The sequence below is a fragment of the Hippoglossus stenolepis genome, chromosome 9, assembly GCF_022539355.2.
Source record: "Hippoglossus stenolepis isolate QCI-W04-F060 chromosome 9, HSTE1.2, whole genome shotgun sequence".
Classification (NCBI taxonomy): domain Eukaryota; kingdom Metazoa; phylum Chordata; class Actinopteri; order Pleuronectiformes; family Pleuronectidae; genus Hippoglossus; species Hippoglossus stenolepis.
In genome coordinates, this window is record NC_061491.1 from 4199794 (window position 1) to 4218900 (window position 19107).

The 19107-nt window shown below is 42.0% G+C and overlaps 1 protein-coding gene across 2 annotated transcripts in view; it reads left to right on the forward strand.

Moving 5' to 3' along the window:
* Positions 1-19107, forward strand: part of unc5db (unc-5 netrin receptor Db) — a 188910-nt gene that overhangs the window by 159293 nt on the left and 10510 nt on the right. For both annotated transcript variants that reach the window (XM_035167032.2, XM_035167033.2), the window contains 3 exons: positions 2398-2569; positions 12666-12893; positions 18763-18912. In XM_035167032.2, the coding sequence (XP_035022923.1) occupies positions 2398-2569; positions 12666-12893; positions 18763-18912 (550 nt within the window). The remainder of the gene's footprint in view (positions 1-2397; positions 2570-12665; positions 12894-18762; positions 18913-19107) is intronic.

Sequence of the window (19107 nt, forward strand, 5' to 3'; positions counted from 1 at the left end):
TTTTCATAATTGCTATAGTTGTGTGCTCAGTTTAACACTTCAGATGTGCTCACCTCCCATTTTGCTGGGCTTCCAGTATAAATAACATATATCATTTAACAAGATTATGTGTCTAGCAGCTCTGAGGCTGCACTTGCTAATTCCTGCATGCTAACGTTTCCTAATTAGCTCTTAACACAAAGTGCTGCCGTGCCTGAATGGAATCTCATTAGTTGTACAGGTCCTTTTAAATCAAAGCAAAGTAGTGGTAGTTAAGTTAAGCTTTTACCAAAGTTGTTAGGATTTATCTGGGGGACCTTGTAAATCTGTAGCAAAGCTAAAGGCCAATCTGCCAAATAGATCTGGAGATACTTAAGTACAAACTGTGAAATTTGGTGCTCGCTAATTTGATACTACTCGTCTCTGAAAAATGTATTTGTAATTCATCAAGTAGTTGTTTCAACCAAACCGACCTTCTATCCTTTCGATACATAGATTTTTTATAAAGATGGATCACATGACATCCCCCAAAAGTGAGGCTAAAGTGCTTGATCACCCCCTGGTGGCTGGCTGCAGTATAGATGTTAAACCCTGCCTCCTCCATGTTGGCAAATCTTTCTCAAAGATGGTTTATTTTAGGTGGTTCTTATCACACTTAAGTATGTTCCAATGTTCACTTTTTCAGTTACTTTGCTTTTAATTAATTATTTAATGCTATAGAAATGGGGTGAAATTTCATGATTGACAGGTGAGACAGACTCGTGATTGGTTGAGTGTTGGTGGGACCTCAATACCGTAGCTCCATATTCATAATCATGAGTGCACAAACTCTGGCTCCAAATAATGTAAAAATAGCAAAATGACAGCACCTCTATACTGGATATTTTGGCCTAATTTGTATACATCGGGAGGAAGTGGAGACATGTCATCCATCTTTATATACAGTCTATGATATAACATTGCCACCCATAGAGCCTTGCTGTTAGTGCTGCTAAAAACAGAAGGTGGGGTCATTTTGCTTGAGATAGCACTGAGCCACTTAAGTAAAATCCCCAAAAGTTTATTTACACAGTGTATTTCTTGATTACATACAGTAGATGTAAAACAAATTTGTTTTCAATAAAAACATACACAAGATATAAAAACATACACAATTTTTGTGGGAATGATTGAAATAGAGGGTTGGGGGACTAGTGGAATAAGTAAAAATGTATATATATATATAAGTAAAAAGTACAAATAAGTAAACAATGTTACACCAAATAGTATAATATTTATATAAAAATAGTCTACTTAACTAAGGATGTTTTATTGCTCTGCTTTGTGGATTGCAAGATGTAATGTCCCAGTGGACTCATGGCTAAAATGTTTACTACATCATTTCCCTTTCGAAACCGAATTGTTACAAAGTCACTTTATATCCAAATCTCTTCTTTGCTTGTTTCATGTCATTGTGTAGTGCGCAGTAAGTTAAAGCTGCTGCTTTCATGGCGACCATAAATGACTCCTCATTGAAGGGATGAAATCGGAAAACAAATCAACATTTTCGGTTCTCTGATCTGTGATGATGCAAACAAGCCCCGCAAGCTTTTTTTAGAGGCGACGCTCATGTTCATGATCCCGCCTGCCCTCTTTTTTCCTGTAACAACTGCTGCCACCATCCACTGGCAAGACCTGTTTACTGTAAGCTGCTTTTAATGAGCACACTCCAGCTCGACGTAAATTACTGTGACTTTTTCACCCGGGCTGGAGCCTTTTCTAGCTGCACGGCTGTGCAGCAGTAGCTTGAACTCGAGCAACAAAAGTCTACAGCACTGGCCCCCACAGGAAGCCTGACCTGGAGGTACAAGCCCTCAGGCGTGTTTTGTTTGCAGCCCACCTCGTTTCACAAGCTCCTCTCATTAGCTTGTTTTTTCTCATGCAAAAGCTCAAAGAGAGTTTGTTACCATGTATGATTGCTCTCAGATCATAAATATATAATGCTGAATACTGGAAGTCCTGTGAAGATCCCAGCCTACAATCTCAACACAGACAAACAGGCATATTTCACTTCTTTGCAGGAGTGAGAGTTTTTTTTTCTTCACAGATTAGGGATCATGCTTCAAAGAAATTAAAGTACAGAACTCATTAAGGCATTTCACTTTAATGCTTCGGTAGTTCATCAGTCTTGCAGCACAGTAATTTATTGCATGCATGCTTCACATAAGAAGACAGCTGTTCAGACAACCTCTCCCTGCAATAAAAAAATAATTTATGATGCATTTGGATTGGAGCAGAATGTCTTTCTGCTGACATGTGTCCATATACTAACTCAGGTAAACTTTTCCTTGCAAGACTTTTCTTTTCTTGTTTCCTTTACGCTGGTTTTCATTCTCATTCTGTTTGTGTGTGTGTGTCTGTGTGTCATGGTGTGTTTAGTGTCCAAACGCTGGAAGGCTGTGAAATCCTACTGGGCCCAGAGGTGACATACGGTCCTCCAGGCCTGGACCTCTTCTGCCCAGTGGCCATGACCATCGCTCACTGCGCCGAGGTGGACGCCGAGAACTGGAACATCCAGCTTAAGAGGAAAACCCAGGACAGCAAATGGGAGGTGAGAGCTGCAGAACCACACCTGTCAAGTACCGTGCGGCCCATCAGGATCTTAGCTGGGCTTAGACACAGTGTTTGCCTTTCCCCTGTTGTCTCTTTTCCCTGATTGGCTCCATTATTTTGTTTGGTAGCAAAATGTCAACAAGAATGAAAGGAGGAGGGGTAAACCAACCAAACTCCAGTGTTTCCACTGGTTATGTCTGCACTACGAAGCCAGCTACATCTCAAGACCATGGATGTGACAGAAGTACGAGTGTATTGATTTTGTAAAGATATTAAGCAGAAGAAAAAAATAGTCACGGAAACAAAAGTAAAGTAGTTTGTTCTTATGTGAATCTGTACTTTTGGGAGCTGTTTCCTCCCACTGACCACCTGTCTTGCTTCAGATGAGATACAATAGGGAGATAAGGGAATTGCATCTGCAGCATGTGCAATACACTCACTTCTGTACCTGGTAAAATTAGCATGTTTTTTTAATGCAAATTCAGCTGCAACACCTGGATCTGCGGAATCCAACAAACACCAGCATTGTAATGAAGCCTGCTTCCCCTTTTGTTCAGGTTCATTCCACATGAGGCCCATATGTTTCTGAATTAGCTAATGCAACTGCTGCAGATGTATTCTGCCTCAGACCTCAACTCTCCACTGATCAATATATGTTAAATTTAAGTGGCAGTATTCTGAATTAAATGTTTATTGCACAGTAATGGCTTTAGTTCAGGTCCCTATGAGCCTCACTGTTACTATACAAGTTTATTTGGCATCTTGTGTGAAATTTCATGGAAAAACCAAATGCTTTCTTCAGTGCTTTCGTTTTCCCTGATAGTTATTGGTGGCTTTCCCCAGGTAGTGGAAATAGCAGGCAGTGGGACAACTGGAGTAAATGTAGAAACTCAATCTAGAAAAAGAGGTGGTAAAGAAGGGGAAGCTGGAGAGAAACAGAAACTGGATTAAGTAAGGAGGGAACTTAAAATGAGCAGTGGAGAGAGCCATGGTCAGACAGGTACAGAAACTGGACCTGGACTTATCTGCTGGGACCTGGGTTTTTTTCATTCCACAAATTCAGCAGCCAACATGTCCAGATTTGTCCAGGTAGTCCAGGACATGACCAACAGTCAGACTCCATTTACATCCTCACTTTTGTGCTTGTCCAACAAACTACAACAAAAACATGAACAAAAAGATTCATAGCCATCCATTAGTTTCAACTCCATGTGTTAACTGGCTAATGGCTGCTAGCATAACATTTCTGCCCATGTACTCAATGAGGTAATTTCATGTGATCAAGCTCTATATGACAGCAGTCCATTTGTCCAAGATCCAATCCAAAAGTTGGCATTATTTCTACTTCATCAATAACAAAACCTGCCTTCAGGTTTGTTTTACTCTGCCTTTATCAAAGCACTGGGCGTGGTGTTCTTAGCAGGTTGACAGCAGTAGCCATGTTGTCAACAGCCAGAAACAAACATAACATTTGATGGTGGTGGGGGCCTTTCTCAAAAACACATGGGTGAAATTCCAAAACAGGTCTTGTCTTTGCTACAGCGGAACCAACACAAATACCACAAAGTTGTCTATTGCTACTGTAATCAGGTTTGATTCTAAATGAGCAAAACTCCACAACAAGCTGCTCTCCCCCAACACTTTGTCAAAGGGACACACTCACACCCACACAAATGACAGGAACGATAGACGCAAATAAAAGATCTGTGCAAGTTGGCAACATCAGATCCTTTACATCACTGTTCTGGGATCGTTTGATTGTTTGAATTGAATTAATGTCTATTTTTAGACAGGTCAGGCACAGCTTAACTTGAGTGGCCCTGACAGCATGCCACTGGTGCATTTAGCATATGTGAGACCAGAACACAGCTACACTTTCCTAGAACCATGACTTCGTTAAATGCTAATGCTGCTGCAGTATTACATCCGAGGTCTGTTACTGTCAAGATTGATTGATATTAATCTGGTTATTTAGACGATCTGCAGGCACAGATCTTGACACCAGATGCCATGAGTTGTTCCCTCTGTTCACTGACCATTTCATTTGCTTTATGTTTGGTAAAAGCTCCAGTCAGGCACTGTGACATGTGACCGGTGAATTATGTGTGAGCCATAAAAGACTGCTGGGGCTTTGTGGGCGAGCTGATTGATCCGGCCTTATGTCCTCTGCTGGTCCAGAGGGTGACATAAGGCCAGATGAAGGTAACACCGCCGGTCCGGCAGGAGGAATATAAAGAAACAATTACAGCATGTAATGCCCAGGAAGAGGCATGGCTGCTGTCAGTCAATGCAGGGAGTGGCAGGAGAGAGAGAGACGGCAGACTGAATTTAGACGTGAGGCGATCAGGAGTAGAATCCTGGAGATTGTTTCTCTGCTGACAACAACTCTCTGTTTCCCTCTATAGATGTCCTCACACACACACACACACACACACACACACACACACACACACACACACACACACACACACACACACACACACACACACACATACACACACGGTCATGAGAGCATTGACACCTACTACATCTAAGCGATGTGTAACTCACCCAGTGTTGTGCGTTTCCCGTTAGCTTTGTTCTGATGCTTTGCAATAGTACACATTGTGTTTGGTACTTTTCCAGCTCTGTGTGGGTTTTCATCCCAACAGTTTCAGCCTTTTTGTTCTCTCCAGTCCCAAACGCTTAATCCCAAACCTAAAGGCATAACAAGCCCAATCGCCGCCATCACTTTGCATTACTCGCTCATGTTTTTGAGCAGTAACCAGCGCCATGATAACGAGGCTAGTAGTGGGGGTGAATAATGAAGACAATATCCAGTCAGGCGGCAATGTAAAATGTAAATGTAAAACTGACGTACATTTTTGGCAAGGCAAGCATGGGTCAGAATAATGAATGCTGCAGGTTTGCCCCTGGCTGTTGTGGTGCTTGTCAGCGCTTTAAAGAGCTTGTTATGTAGAGGAAGAGCAGTCACATTTGCCTGCTCTCTACAGAGTCTGCCTTTGTCCTGAGTAATGTTTTTCTAAGCGATCGAGATGGCTGCTGAGAAGAATATGTAAGAACTGCAGTGGCGTCTCACCCTGATCTCACCCCGAGCAAAGATGCAACATGATGTGCTATGGAAGCTGGGTTAGGTCCCTGTAACCCAGTTAAAAGTACTTTACGGAGCCCTGAAAGGTCACAGCGAGAATCATTTGAGGATTACTTGTGCGTTACCTTGCAATACTTTTATCTTATCCTCTTCAAGAGAATTTGTTGTTTATTTTCACTAAGTAGCAGCATACCTAATGCCCAGTGAAATGTTAAATTCAATAAGCTGATCCATACTGTATAGGATGAGTGCAAATGAGCTACTGAACTACGATAACCAAACCGGTCGGGACCCGTCAGGATCCATCAGGCTGGGCCGGGTTTGGACAAAGACAAGCAAGCAAGTTACATTCAAATCACATCACAGGCATAAAAACAGAATGCTTGTCAGGTTTGAGTCGGGCTCGGCAAGCTTTCCCTCAGGCTCAGATGAGTTCAGACAGAGATATATGACTCTACTACATATGGCTTAGAAAGAATAAAGGATTGTATAGTTTTGCAACGTAACATAAAATAAATTGCGAGGAAATGCAAAAGTAATCCCTTAAAAAATGATTCTTGCAGGTACCCTTTAGGGGCTCCGTAAAATATTATTATTATATTAAATAAATGTATTTGTTCTAAGTTTCACTACCAAATGCTGGAGTGTGTATGTCAGGAGCTCCAAGTAGTGCTTCGGTCATTTGACCAAAATCGACTGTATATTAGTGTCTAAATTTAGTCAGTTGATTATTTTTTATCTCCTTTTTGTCGTCCATTTTTAATTGTCATGTCTTGTGAGTGTGTTAAGCCCACAGCTTCAGGGAGTTTAGTGATGTTTCTTTAGGGAACATTGAGATGGATGACAGTGACATTGATGCATAAGCTTACTCGTCCCATTTGATTGCTTAGAGCAGCCAGATGAAAACAACATTAATGTCCCAGCCACAGACGTTAATAATGTTACTGTGACTTACTTTCTCATGAATGTCAGTGCGACACCTGCATGTTTTCTTCGATGTCTCTGCTATTTTGTTGTGTCCTCTTGTCTCCCGCTCAGTGGATTGTAGATTAAGTTAGTGTACAGATACATCATTCGAAAACATAGTGACAGCTACAGAATGCTAATGATTTAAAGATGCTTCTTTTTAATGTTAGAGCAACAGGTCAATCAAATCAAGCTCTGAACAAGATGTCATTTTGGGTGGTGGAGGAAACCGTTCAAACTAGAATTGCACTCAGTAGAGCACCGAGGCCCAACGGTCCCCTTACATTTAATCAAGCTCCACCAAATTTCACACACTCATAGATATCAGTTCCCTAAATGTACCTCAAGATTTACGAGTTATTAAATTGTGAAAATGTTGAAAAAACGCCCTATTTCGCAATGATAAAGGAAGTAAAAATTCTTGGATACGCCCTCTGATGGTAATCTGTCCAATAGCTTTTGAGTAATCCTGCTAACAACCAAACAATCCAACCAACAACTAAACAGGGGTGAACACATAACATCCTTAAGGTGGCGGTTTGGCATCAAAGCAGGAATTAATTAGTCTCATTTGTGTTGTGAAAAAAGGTTGGTCATCAAATATTTGTCATCATAGTTTCCATTCGACATTACTGTTGATCAGGTTGTGAGCTTTGAAACCAAAACCCTCATGCAGCCCATCTAAAGCCTGATTGTTAAAGCACCTCTCATGTGAAGTTGGAGTATGGAAAAGAAGCGATATCATGTAACTACCCTAAAATCACAAGTTTCTTTTCATGTTTTTTGATGTAGAGGTTTTCAAAGCAACAGCTACTGTGTAAAGAAGTCAGCATTGACACATTTATAGAAGTTGCCTTCTGCCTCCAGTTGTTATGCCAGGGTGAACACATTAAGATTCCATGGGCTTGTATCACAAAGCCAGTTCAGCTCAGTCTCCTCTAAACACTGGAGATGCTGGCTCACTTAACTATGTTCCGTGCCGCCCAGTAGCAGCTCTTGCTTCCAATCATATCACATAGTCTCCCTCAGCGAACAGAGTTGCCCAGTTGTCATGGAAATGTACTTTTGTTCAATTGTTTTCCTGAACACTAAACAAACTTCATCTGCCTCTAAACTGCTGTTCCCAAGGTCAAGGAAACGCAGTCTAAACAAAATCCTTCCAGTGCAGAGAGAAAGATTGCAGATCCGTCTGTGCTAAACACTGCCTGAGGTAAAGACACAGATGCAGTATGAGGTCCATCTGATCGAAATTCAGATTTCACCCCGCTCAGTGTTAGAGCGTCTGTTTGTTTTCTAACAGAGGCAACATGAGTGTACTTTTATCTCCACATATCCTGTCACATGAGCCTAAAAAGTTTTAATACACAGTTTAATATCATGTTTAAACTGTCGATATGAAACAATCACTGTCGGGAGTCATGTGGGGAATAAAAGAATTGAGTCATTAACATAGAGCAATAATCACCAATTACCTCTGTTGTAGTATAAATGTGAAGCAACTTAATTCCACTGATCTATATATAAATATATATATACAGTTTTATTTTCAGCAGAAACAAAGTTCTCAGTCAACTTTCTTGTTCATTGTATTCTATGTTCCAAAACAGGAAGATTTCCAAAGCATCCATTTCATCTGCAACGCAAAAACAGTAAACGCTGCAAGTTGGGTCGTTGTTCTCGTCTCACTGACGCTCCTAGAAGGAGAAATTGTCCGATTTGAACACACCTAATATTGGGTGAGGCCGATGCCTGTGAATGCTGGTAATGTGATGCAGTCAATTTAGCTCCAAACCTGTAATAAGACCAAGCAGCACTAACTGAACGTGTTGTTACCATGTTTAATTTGTGCTGGTTTACAGACACCTCAGCCGAGCCAAACCTACAGCTAATCTCTCTCATGACACAGGCATGAGATATGATATCAGTCTTTTTCTTTCTCGTGTGCTAATCTTACATAAGGGGTTGCCAAAATACAGAAGACAGAATCTGCAGGGTCCCTCATTTGTTCTGCCTTCTCCCGTGTCTATTTTTCATAATCTGTCTCTGAGATGCCGCCCGATGCTTCTGCGGATTAGAAACCTTGTCAGCTTTCGTCAGGTCATCCAGTCAGAGATTAAACAGCTCTTCTGCTGACATCTTGTTTGCTTACAGAGGTGTCAGTGAGCATTTCTGCTTCCCCCCTCCTTCGGTTCAGGCTCATGTTTATCTAACCCTGCCCTTTATGAACAATCAGGGTTTTTCCTATTGTGTGAGGACAGAAAAAAAAAAGATTTCTCCACAGTGTAAGAGGGAAATTTCTCAATATGTGCAAGTGTTGCGCATGAGGAATGGAAGGGGACTAGGGGGAATAGGAATGAATACAAGATTCATGTCGCTCTGAGATTTCCCTGTGATATTAAAAGGGCACAGAGAACCTTACAGCTTCCTGGTTCAAAATGATGACTAACCATTGAGGTCTAATCTAAAGAGAGGGGGCTGGGGGGGGGGAATACCTGTCATGCCATTAAAAAAAAACCTATTTCAGGGAATTTTATACACAGTATACCGGTAGACGACTCCTCCGCACTCCCAGCCACACTAAAACATTATTGAGTGTCATATTGCACTGTGTTACAGTTCTCTTGTGAGGATACAGCAGAAATAAAATAGGTAAACATAAAGTATTTACAGAAGGACTGTCAGACCCTGACATGAGTGTGGCTGAAAAGTGCTAAGGTCTCTCCCTGTGTGTTGCATCAGGGTCTGATAATAATGTACAAGCTGAATTTGCCAACAGAGAAAACATAGAGCCTAATATAAGCATCCTTTTTTTGCTCCACACAATTCTTTAAGTTTCCTGATGAATTGGGATACAGTTCTGGTGAGACGCCAAACTGCACGGTATAATTTATCAGTCCCTCAGCTGGAACATTGCTGGAAACACCCTTACATTGTGGTTTTAGTCAAATAATAAGCTTGGTATTACATATTCTTGTATGAAATCTCAGATTCTCAGACTGAACTGAGAGTCCTGATCTACTGTCTTGCATTGGAACCCCATGGTATTGAGTACCAGAGGTCTTTCAGACTGTGAGGTGCGTCGTTACAGGAGGGGACCTGGAGGCGGTGACATGGTCAGCAGGAGCAGCAGCACTGGCTGTGACGCAGCTCTCAGAGGATGTGAAGCTCCTTTAACAGCCCCAGGTGCCTGATAGCTGCAGTTTGAGTCAGAGCTCGCCTTCCTTCTCAGAGTCACAATTCAAGTGAGTTATGAGCTGATGCTCACTGCACATAAACATCCTTAAATCTGCTTTTAAATCATAGGGAGAAAATCATGGAAGAAAATATAAAGAACAAAAAATCTTGGCTGAGAATCATGTTTTGAAGTTTCCTTGAGTATCAAAGTAGTCAAGTAATAGTAATGTGTACATTCACAAATATGTAACAGACAGACTATTGAAGTCTTTAATTGTTGGTGCATGGTGGTTCAGTGGTTAGCATTTTTTACGCGTCACAGCATAAGGTTCCTAGTTCGAGTCCTGTTTTGACGAGGCCTTTCTGTGTGGGGTTGGCATGTTCTCTGAGGGATTGCCCAGTACAGCTGGGATTGGCTCCAGACCCCTTGACCCTGAAAGGATAAGTGGTGCAGATAATGGGTGGAAGTCTTTAATTTCTTAAAAACAACTGGTTCAGAGTGAATGGAAGCTTGAGTCCTCTGCAGTAAATGGTCTTTCACACACGCATCCTCCAGAGCATCTACATGCAGCACTTTGTCTCTGGGATCGAACCTCCAATATTCTGGTTAGTGGACGACCCGTTCTACCTCCTGAGCCACAGCCGCCCCGAAGTGAAGTGAATGTATGTTCAGGTCTGACTCGGCCCTTTGATGCATGTGTCTCACTATCTCTCTCTTCCCCTTTCACCTGTCCAATCAAATTCTGTTCTGTCAAAAAAGCCCAACAAACATGAAAGAAAGCGTCTGGACAGCTGGTTGGTGTAGTTTTTAGCAAAAAGGGGAAAGAGCACATTTGTGGGACTGACTCAGAAGAATATGAAGATTTTATCCGATTTTATTTAAACAGGAAACATTTTATTGGGATCAGTTCATTATTTTTTTATGAATTTACAGTTTGACAAGTTGAGAAAACAATCTTAACTCAAGGTCATTCAGCAGCTCAAGAACGCCCCCTTGGTGTTCCTTGAGGTCCAGTGTGGTGGTGTAGCTAAAGGCTGTTATGAAGCGACCCAGCAGTGAGTGAACATGTGGTGCTCTGCCGCCCTGCAGGCAGCGATGACTGCCGGTAACACCTCTATTCTATGCCACGCTGCCAGGTAACGTGTGGTTATTTGCGAGGGAATAAAATCTTGCTCCTCCTCAGGGCTGTGTTTTAGCTGTTTGGCCTCACAGCTCCTCATTAAATTCTATAATCACACGTATTTCATGGACTGTATCTGCTCGCCTGGACGGATGGGGGGGTGCAAAGTGCTGCGTACCGATGTTGTGACATTGGACATTCACAGAAAGATGTTTGAAGGAGAATTTGGAGCAGTTAACGCTCAACTTTTGCTTCTTCAGTAGATTAAAACAAATCTTTACCCTGATCATATACGGTATTTGAGCACATTTGCATTTTTGTTAGGTTATGTTTCCCTTGAAATGAAGTTCAGAGTTTTCACTTGAATTGGTGAGGCAACTGAGTGTGCTTGAAACAGTCATTCCACCTCCTCAGTCATTCACTGTAAAAACACAGACTGAACTCATCTCTTTCCAAGAGTTCATTGGCTTGTCATCCCGTCCCCTTGGTACAATAACACTCCTGTTTGTCTTCTAGAGAAGTAGAGAAAAGAAAAGAAGGGAATAGAGACGAATGAAAGACATGCTGTTAACGAGATGCTGTTATCCAGTTGGAATGAAGTTCTTTCCAGCTGCTGTTGTCGTTTCATAAATAAATAACTGTATTTTGCATAATGACTATTTTGTATTCTGCTATGTGCTAACACCATCACTCATGTAGGAAATGTTTTCTCATGTTCTCAGGAGACTCCTAACAACCTGTGTGGGTTTTTGCTTTGTGATTTAAACCTGTGTTATGTTCCCTCCACCGTTATTCCACTGCACTGTACCAGAAGTCAATCCATAATGCATTCTACTGTGTGCTGGGCATCATTTGCACAGTTTTCCTGTCATGATATCCATGCAGCTCTGGGCATGAATATTTAGCTCTTCAACAGATTGTGTGTGTGTGTGTGTGTCTGTGTCTGTCTCTGTCTGTCTGTCTGTCTGTGTAAGATAGAGTCCGATTTTTTCTGATGGTTATGAGTTTTGATTAGTAATTTTCAATATGAGAAAGTAAAATACAATTTTCAAAACACGTCCTGAAGGTTTTATTGTAAGGAATCAGAAGAACTGCAAACTGCAACATGCAGTCAATTACTAATGTTAACAGTTTCATGATCAGCCTTTGAGTGTATTCAGGTGATATAGTTAAAAAGAAAGCAATGAGTTTTCCTTTCAAAAAATTCACGACAGTCGTAAATATTAGCTAGAATTAAACATCTAAACTCTCTTGATTAGTTAGAGTCCTATATCATTAATATTATTGAACTTGAGGAGGATGGTTGAACAAAATAGAAATTAAGAAAAGTAATTATTTGTTTAAAACTTTTCCTGATGAACTCAGACGAAACGTTTGACTTGGTGGTGTCACTGACTGTAGATTGCCACTAGAGGGTTTATGCACAGTATATTTGTATTGACAAAGGTTATGCAACTGTCAAGACATAACATGTGACTATTTTACAACAGTTTTATGGGAATTTGTTCTAGCGTTCTTGTGCACTTTGGGTTGTTTACAGTTTTTCTGAAAAAACACAAAAAAAGTCTGCCTTAATCTAAAAAACACTTTCATAATGTTTTATCATAGATGCTTTAAAATCATATATCAAACCTATTGGTATAATTGATGCAAGTAAAATTACTGACTCTATAATGTGATATTGTCTAGCTGAGACTTATGGATTCACTAAAGACGTTAACTTCCTCTGTTCTTCTTTGCAGGAAGTGATGTCGATAGAGGAGGAGTCCACTTCCTGTTACTGCCTAATGGACTCATCGAGCTGCCACTTGCTGCTGGACCAGCCGGGCTCGTACGCCCTGGTGGGCGAGCCTCTGACGCAGGCTGCCGTCAAGAGGCTGAAGCTGGCTGTGTTTGGGAGCATGGAGGCCGGCTCCATGAACTACAGCCTGCGGGTGTACTGTGTGGACGACACACCACACGCCTTTCAGGTGAGGGGGGACACTTGCATGTTTGTCTATCCACCATGTATACAGGTAGCATGGCTAATACCAGGGCAGAGCTGATATAATGTGAGACTGCTGCATTCAAAAATGGCAGCTGAGGTGGATCATGCACTTGCATCTTCTACGCTCTCCAATAATAATTCCCTGATTGAAGTGAGACAGAGTGAGGTGGAGAACACTGCTGAGTTGATTTGTTTATACTGGAAATGACTGATTTATTGGTATTTTTTAGCTGTAGTTAGACATGTGTCCAGTTCTAAGGATTACTTTGTAGATTTTGCTGCAGAAGAATATGCAGGTAAAATGTGCAGCCCCTACTATAGACAATTCCCACAGTTAAGTTTCATTTGCCCGCAGCTCATGGCAAAACATGCACAGGGTCGACTTTTTAAAATAAATGAAATTACACCAATTCCTCCATTAGCAAAACTGCTTATATGTATATTGAGGGTCACAGGGGCCTTGAGCCAATCATAGCTGACAAGCTTGGACGAGAGGTGGGGTCACCAGTCCATCACAGGGCCAACATATTGAGACAAACAACTTTTCACGCTCGGGCTGGCCAATCAACTCAAAATGTATTGAAACTGACGTTTATAACCTCTAACCAACTTAATCCTGCTCATGTCGGTTCATACTTTCCCCAATGCGTGCATTCACAAACTGTCGCGTTTCCACTACATTAATTTTGCAGCGGCGGCCCGGGTACCTTGTACCGTGCTGTATTACCATCAATTAATGACTAAATGAATGCGATCTTAGTGTTTGTTTGTTTGTGTGTGTTAAAATGATTGTGATATTGATTGGAGTTCATATCGCCCAGCCCTAATTCACAATCACATACACACCTCAATGGTCAATTTAGAGTCTTCAAGTTGCATGTGTTCGGGCTGTGGGAGGAAGCTACAGTACCCAGGGAAGACCTACGCATGCACAGACAGAGAAGATGCAAACCGGGATTCAAACCTTTCTGCTATGACAGTGCTAACCACTGACCTACTGTGCCGCCTACAGTAGTGGACCCATTGTAAATTATCACCTGACTCTTCAAAGGCCCCTCAATTCAAATTGTGTATCAAGCAGTCTTGTTGTAATCATAGTCCACGGTCAGCTGCCAGCACGATACAGGATCGGCCATTACGATCACGATCCCTGATTCGCGATCCACCATCGTAATCCAAGATGTGGCCGCAGCCGTGGCCCTGGATCTGCGAACGATAGGGCAAAGGGACTCCGGGGAAGAAGTCAAGTCCGTAACATGTATTGATGAGACATTCATTTATTTAGTGTAATAGGGAGGGAGAAGAGGAAAGGAGAAATGTGGATTATTTTCCTGGCTCTTGTCAGGACACGTGCTGCAGCATTTTGGACAAGCTGCAGAGTCTTTAACGACTTACTGCTGGAGCCTCATAATAAGGAATTACCTCTTTCACAAGATGAGGATGCTCAGGTTCACTAAAGCTAAATCCACTCTATCAGGAAGTACACACTGTAGGTTGTGGCAAAGATTCAAACTCAACATATTGTGTGAATAAAAGTTTTTCTTTTTTTTGTGCCTGATTTCTTTGCGGCAGCAGGGACCTCAACATGTGCTCTCTACCAGTTGAGCCATGTGAGTGATTGCAGATTCATCAGCACCGTGAAACAATATTTAGAGCTGATAGTGGGGACTGGAACAGCTTGACAGATTCTCTGCCAGTGGTTTTAATAGACTGAGACAAAAGCTGCCGTACTGTAATCACTGCCATTCAAATGTTTACCTTTTTTTCCCCTTGTTTGACTTGATTACCCTTCAGCGACCTATTGGGTTTTTAAGCATTGAGAGCTCATCAGTGAACATCAGGGAAATCAGGCTTCCTCATCTCCCCGCAGAGATTAGACTAACAGTAGAGCAGAGCCACGCGGAGCCCTACGAGCCTCGTGACTGGCTCTGCCTCTCTGTCATGTCTCAGCCGTCAGTGGCAGCTGGCTTTAAAATGCATTCTGGATTCGCTTTATGAATTCCATGCCTGCCGAGCAGATGCCAGACTTCCGCGTGTCCCCCGGGCCCCTGTCTGTTAGCACCACATCGCTTCTGTGTGTTTTCCGAGCTGCGGCACAAAGTCAATTACAGACTGGATCCTGGATCAACGGGAAGCCGGATGCAACACAAACACTCGTGTGAGGGAGACGTTCTCCTCAGCTGAGCGCAAGACAGGGTCGTGATTGGCAGAGTTCAGATGGCTTCCGCGATACTGGGTGAAGCTGCATCTTTTAATATTCATCTCTTCAACTAGACAGATTTTTTTACAGTTAGATTGGTCTCATCTCTTCAGCTTGTCTCAAAATTGGAAAAAAAACAAGCAGTTCAAATCTTAAAATCATCAAAACGGTCAGATTTTCTGTTTCAGTTGTTGCAAACCCACGGAATGTTGCAGAAAGGTCACAGCGCTCAGGTCCTAGTGAAGACACAACAGGTCGATGGTTCAAACCTGGAAATACCACTTGTATTAGTATTCTCCTAGCAGACCTTCTCTTCCCGTCTCAATGCTTCAAGAAAATACCCTTCACCTCAACCTCTAGCTTCTCGCCCTAAATTGTAAAATCTTTCAGATGAAATGATTTGTTTTAAATGATAACATTTTAAGCACAATCAGTGATTGTGAACGTCCATATTGATCCTCACAATACTCCTGATATATGTCACAATGTAATGGCAGCCAACTCCTCTTGTTTGAGTTCTCACTCAGCTGTGTATTGTGTCCAACAGCAGAAACAGACCAATCAGAGACACATATCTGTCTGGGACATGTTGGGCCAATCACAACCATTTATCTAAAGCAGAGTGGGTTTTTGAAACAGGGACAGTTTTAAACAAACAAGATGGCTGCCACTGATCTGGGAGAATCCACCATTGTGACTGTATTAAACCACCTGGAAAATGTATTTTCTGTAGAAGAAGAACAAACAACTCTACCTATGGCATTTTTATAGTTTGTTTCTTCACACAGTACTTTGATCTGATTGGTTGTCGGTCTGTCCAATTTAGTCCAGAGGCATTTTGGTTTGCTATCCTTTGATAACGTCCCTTGGTAATCTAAAGTGAACTAAGACCAAATCATCAATGTGAGCATGATCACAGATCGAAGTTCGCTACCTGCTAATGTCTATAAACAGATTCTGCATGTTCAGACAATTTTGGGGCCTGAAGCCATCTGGTCTCCATTTCTATTTTGACCAATCAGGTTTGAGCAGACTTTGGTTGCCCGCAGCTCAACAGTCTGTGTGGAGAGCAAAGGAGGTGGAACACATTGACTGAATTGCATCAGCTGTCTGCCTTTTTAATTTGTCTGCATTCAGATAACTGTTGATAGAGATTAGACAAATGTTGCCTGGACCTAAGACACCTCAAAAGTACGTCTCTTTGTGTTTTGTGTGGAGAAACATTCAACTCGTGATAAAAGAATCTGTAAAAAGTGTACGGTGAGCGTATGTTCCCTCTAAAATGCAACACCCCTCAGTCACTGCAGCCTCTGTTTGACTGTTTCCAGGACACTAAGGCCTGGATGTCACAAAACGTCCTAATGCTGAATGAATCCAAAACTGAAGTGATTGTCTTTACTGTGAGAAAGTAACCCATGCTTTTATCTCTGCTCGCCTGGATAACCGCAACTCCCTGTTCATGGGAGTCAGTCTTAGAGTTCATTTTAAAATTGTACTTTTTATAAATCTCCTAATGGATTGGCTCCCTCCTACCTTTCTGAACTTGTAATGCCCTATAACTCATTAAGGGCCCTCCGGTCCTCTGAGCAGTCACTGCTTGTCGCTCCTCAGTCTCGGTGGAAACTCAGCAACGGCCGCACCTTCTCAGTCACGTGCCCCAGTTTGTGGTACAATCTGCCCGACCACATCAGAACTGCCCTTCGCCATTGAGACATTCATAACACAGCTCCAGACCCACCTCTTCTCTTTGGCATTTCACTGCAGTTAACAGGGCCCACATATTAGCTACTACATTAGTTATTTCAATGTTTGTTTGTCCTGATTTCTGCCTATATGTGTGTGTGTTTTTGTAAAGCACTTTGGTCACCTTTTGTGGTTTGAAATGTGCTATATAAATAAATTAACTTGACTTGACATAATGTAAACTTAATCTGGACAATAAGTGGTAAATCCTTCTCTGTTTTTTATAGCTTGGTAATGCTTATGGCAGATATTTATACACAGAGTCCAAAGACTGAGGACGCAACTGAAAGTAATCCATCATTGTCTAATGGCTTGCCTAAAAACTATAGGTGTACTAGATAGGAAAATAACAAATAAATACTAGCTATTACTAAATTATTCTGAACCTCAGGATGCAACCGGCTCAAACTGATTATTTTCATTATTGATGAATCCTCTCAGACTTTTGCGATGCATTAATGGTTTGAAATGTAAATGTAAGAAGTTCAATGTGATGTCTGCAAATTCATTGTTTTATTCTGAAGATATTCTCTATTACAGATGTCAGATTATAATCCCACTCTACAAACTGGAACCCCATGAATTTTTTCCATTTTTGTTTGAAACATCTCTTAAAGGACCAGAGAGATAAATTGAGAGCTCAATTTATACATTAGTCAGCAGTGTATTATCACATGGGACAATGTTTTAGAACTTCTAGCCTTCTGTGTGGGTTTTCAATTGAAGTGAACCTTGGACTTGGTAGTTAGTTTCATTGTCTTGCACCTGAGCTTTCAGCTTTTAACTTTTTTCATCAAACCGAATATTCCGCAACACAATTGTCGATTCAGACAACCACTCACATTCTCAATGCTCAAAATTATCTCTGAGGAACATTGGATGTTGAAAATTCCTCTGACACCTCTTCTCCGGCTGGGATTTCTCATTTATGGTTGACTTTGTAACACTCGTGCAGCTGTAAAAAATATGGTATAACAGTCAAATCAGTTGTGTGTGTTTGTGTGAGATGTGTCAAATTACAGGAACCGTCACAGTCTACAGAAACCTGGCTGACAGGCTCTGTGTTTAACAGTGACGGAGTCATGATGGCAGTAGAGAAACGTCATATCAGCTCCCTTACTTTCACATTTATTTTCCCTGTGATTTATGTCCTTTATCTGCTGTAAATTGATTGTTTTCCCACCTCCAGCTAAGGCAACATGCAATATGGCATGGGCTCACCTTTCTGCACACCCAGTGGCTACACACACTCATGCATAGGCGTGCTCTTGCACACACAGACTGAGTCAGAATCCATCAGAGAGGCCTGGCATTAGCCACAGCTCTGTTCCCTGTCTCCTCTCTTTGTGATTGAGACGGCTAAGCATAGACAGGCCCGACTCTGAACCGTCCCAGAGTCCACAGAGACACTGAACAATGATGACAGATGAATACCTACAGGCGACAATCAAAGTGCTCTTTCATCATCACAAATTCAATTTGGGAGATGGACATTTGCTCCCCCCTCCCTCCCTCGATGCAGGCGCTTCCCCGGCATTACATCCAAGCCTCAATCTGTCAAGTGGAGGCTGCGTATGTGTGAGGCTAATGTGCGAGCACAAGTTGCAGTAGGGTTTGTTCAGCGGAGAATCAACGTCACTTCTTTTTCAGATTGTTTCTGTGTTAACGTTTGTGATGAGTCAATTAGTGGATGTGACAGAGGAAAGGATTAGAAACAGGAGTTTGTGCTATTATATAAAGGTGGTGTACCCTCAAAGGGAAGGAGGACACTCTTGTGTTATTATGTCTCTCACATTCATCTCACTTCTCTTTTGTCATCTTTATCTCTTTTTTCTCCCTGGCCCGTTTCCCCCTATTTCTAATATCTCCCCCTTACTCTTTGCTTCCTCTCCTCCCCTCTCCTCTCCAGGGAGTGGTGGCAGCAGAGAAAACCAGAGGGGGTCAGCTCCTCGAGGAGCCAAAGATGTTGCCTTTCCGAGCGAACACCTTCAGCCTCCAGGTGTCCATCCAGGACGTTCCCCAGTTCCTGTGGAATATCAAACCCTTTACCACATGTCAGGTAACCATGGCAATAACCGATTAAGTCAAAACATAGATCCGAAACAGAGGCACTAATTTGCAAGATCCTGTTTTTTGCTGCTAAGAGCTAATTACTGTGCTGTTTCTGCAGCGCTCCTCTCTTAGTTCACTGATCAATAAACAGTGTGAGGCGAGCTTCGATGTGATTGTGGTTCGAGTCAAGTTAGACTTTGTG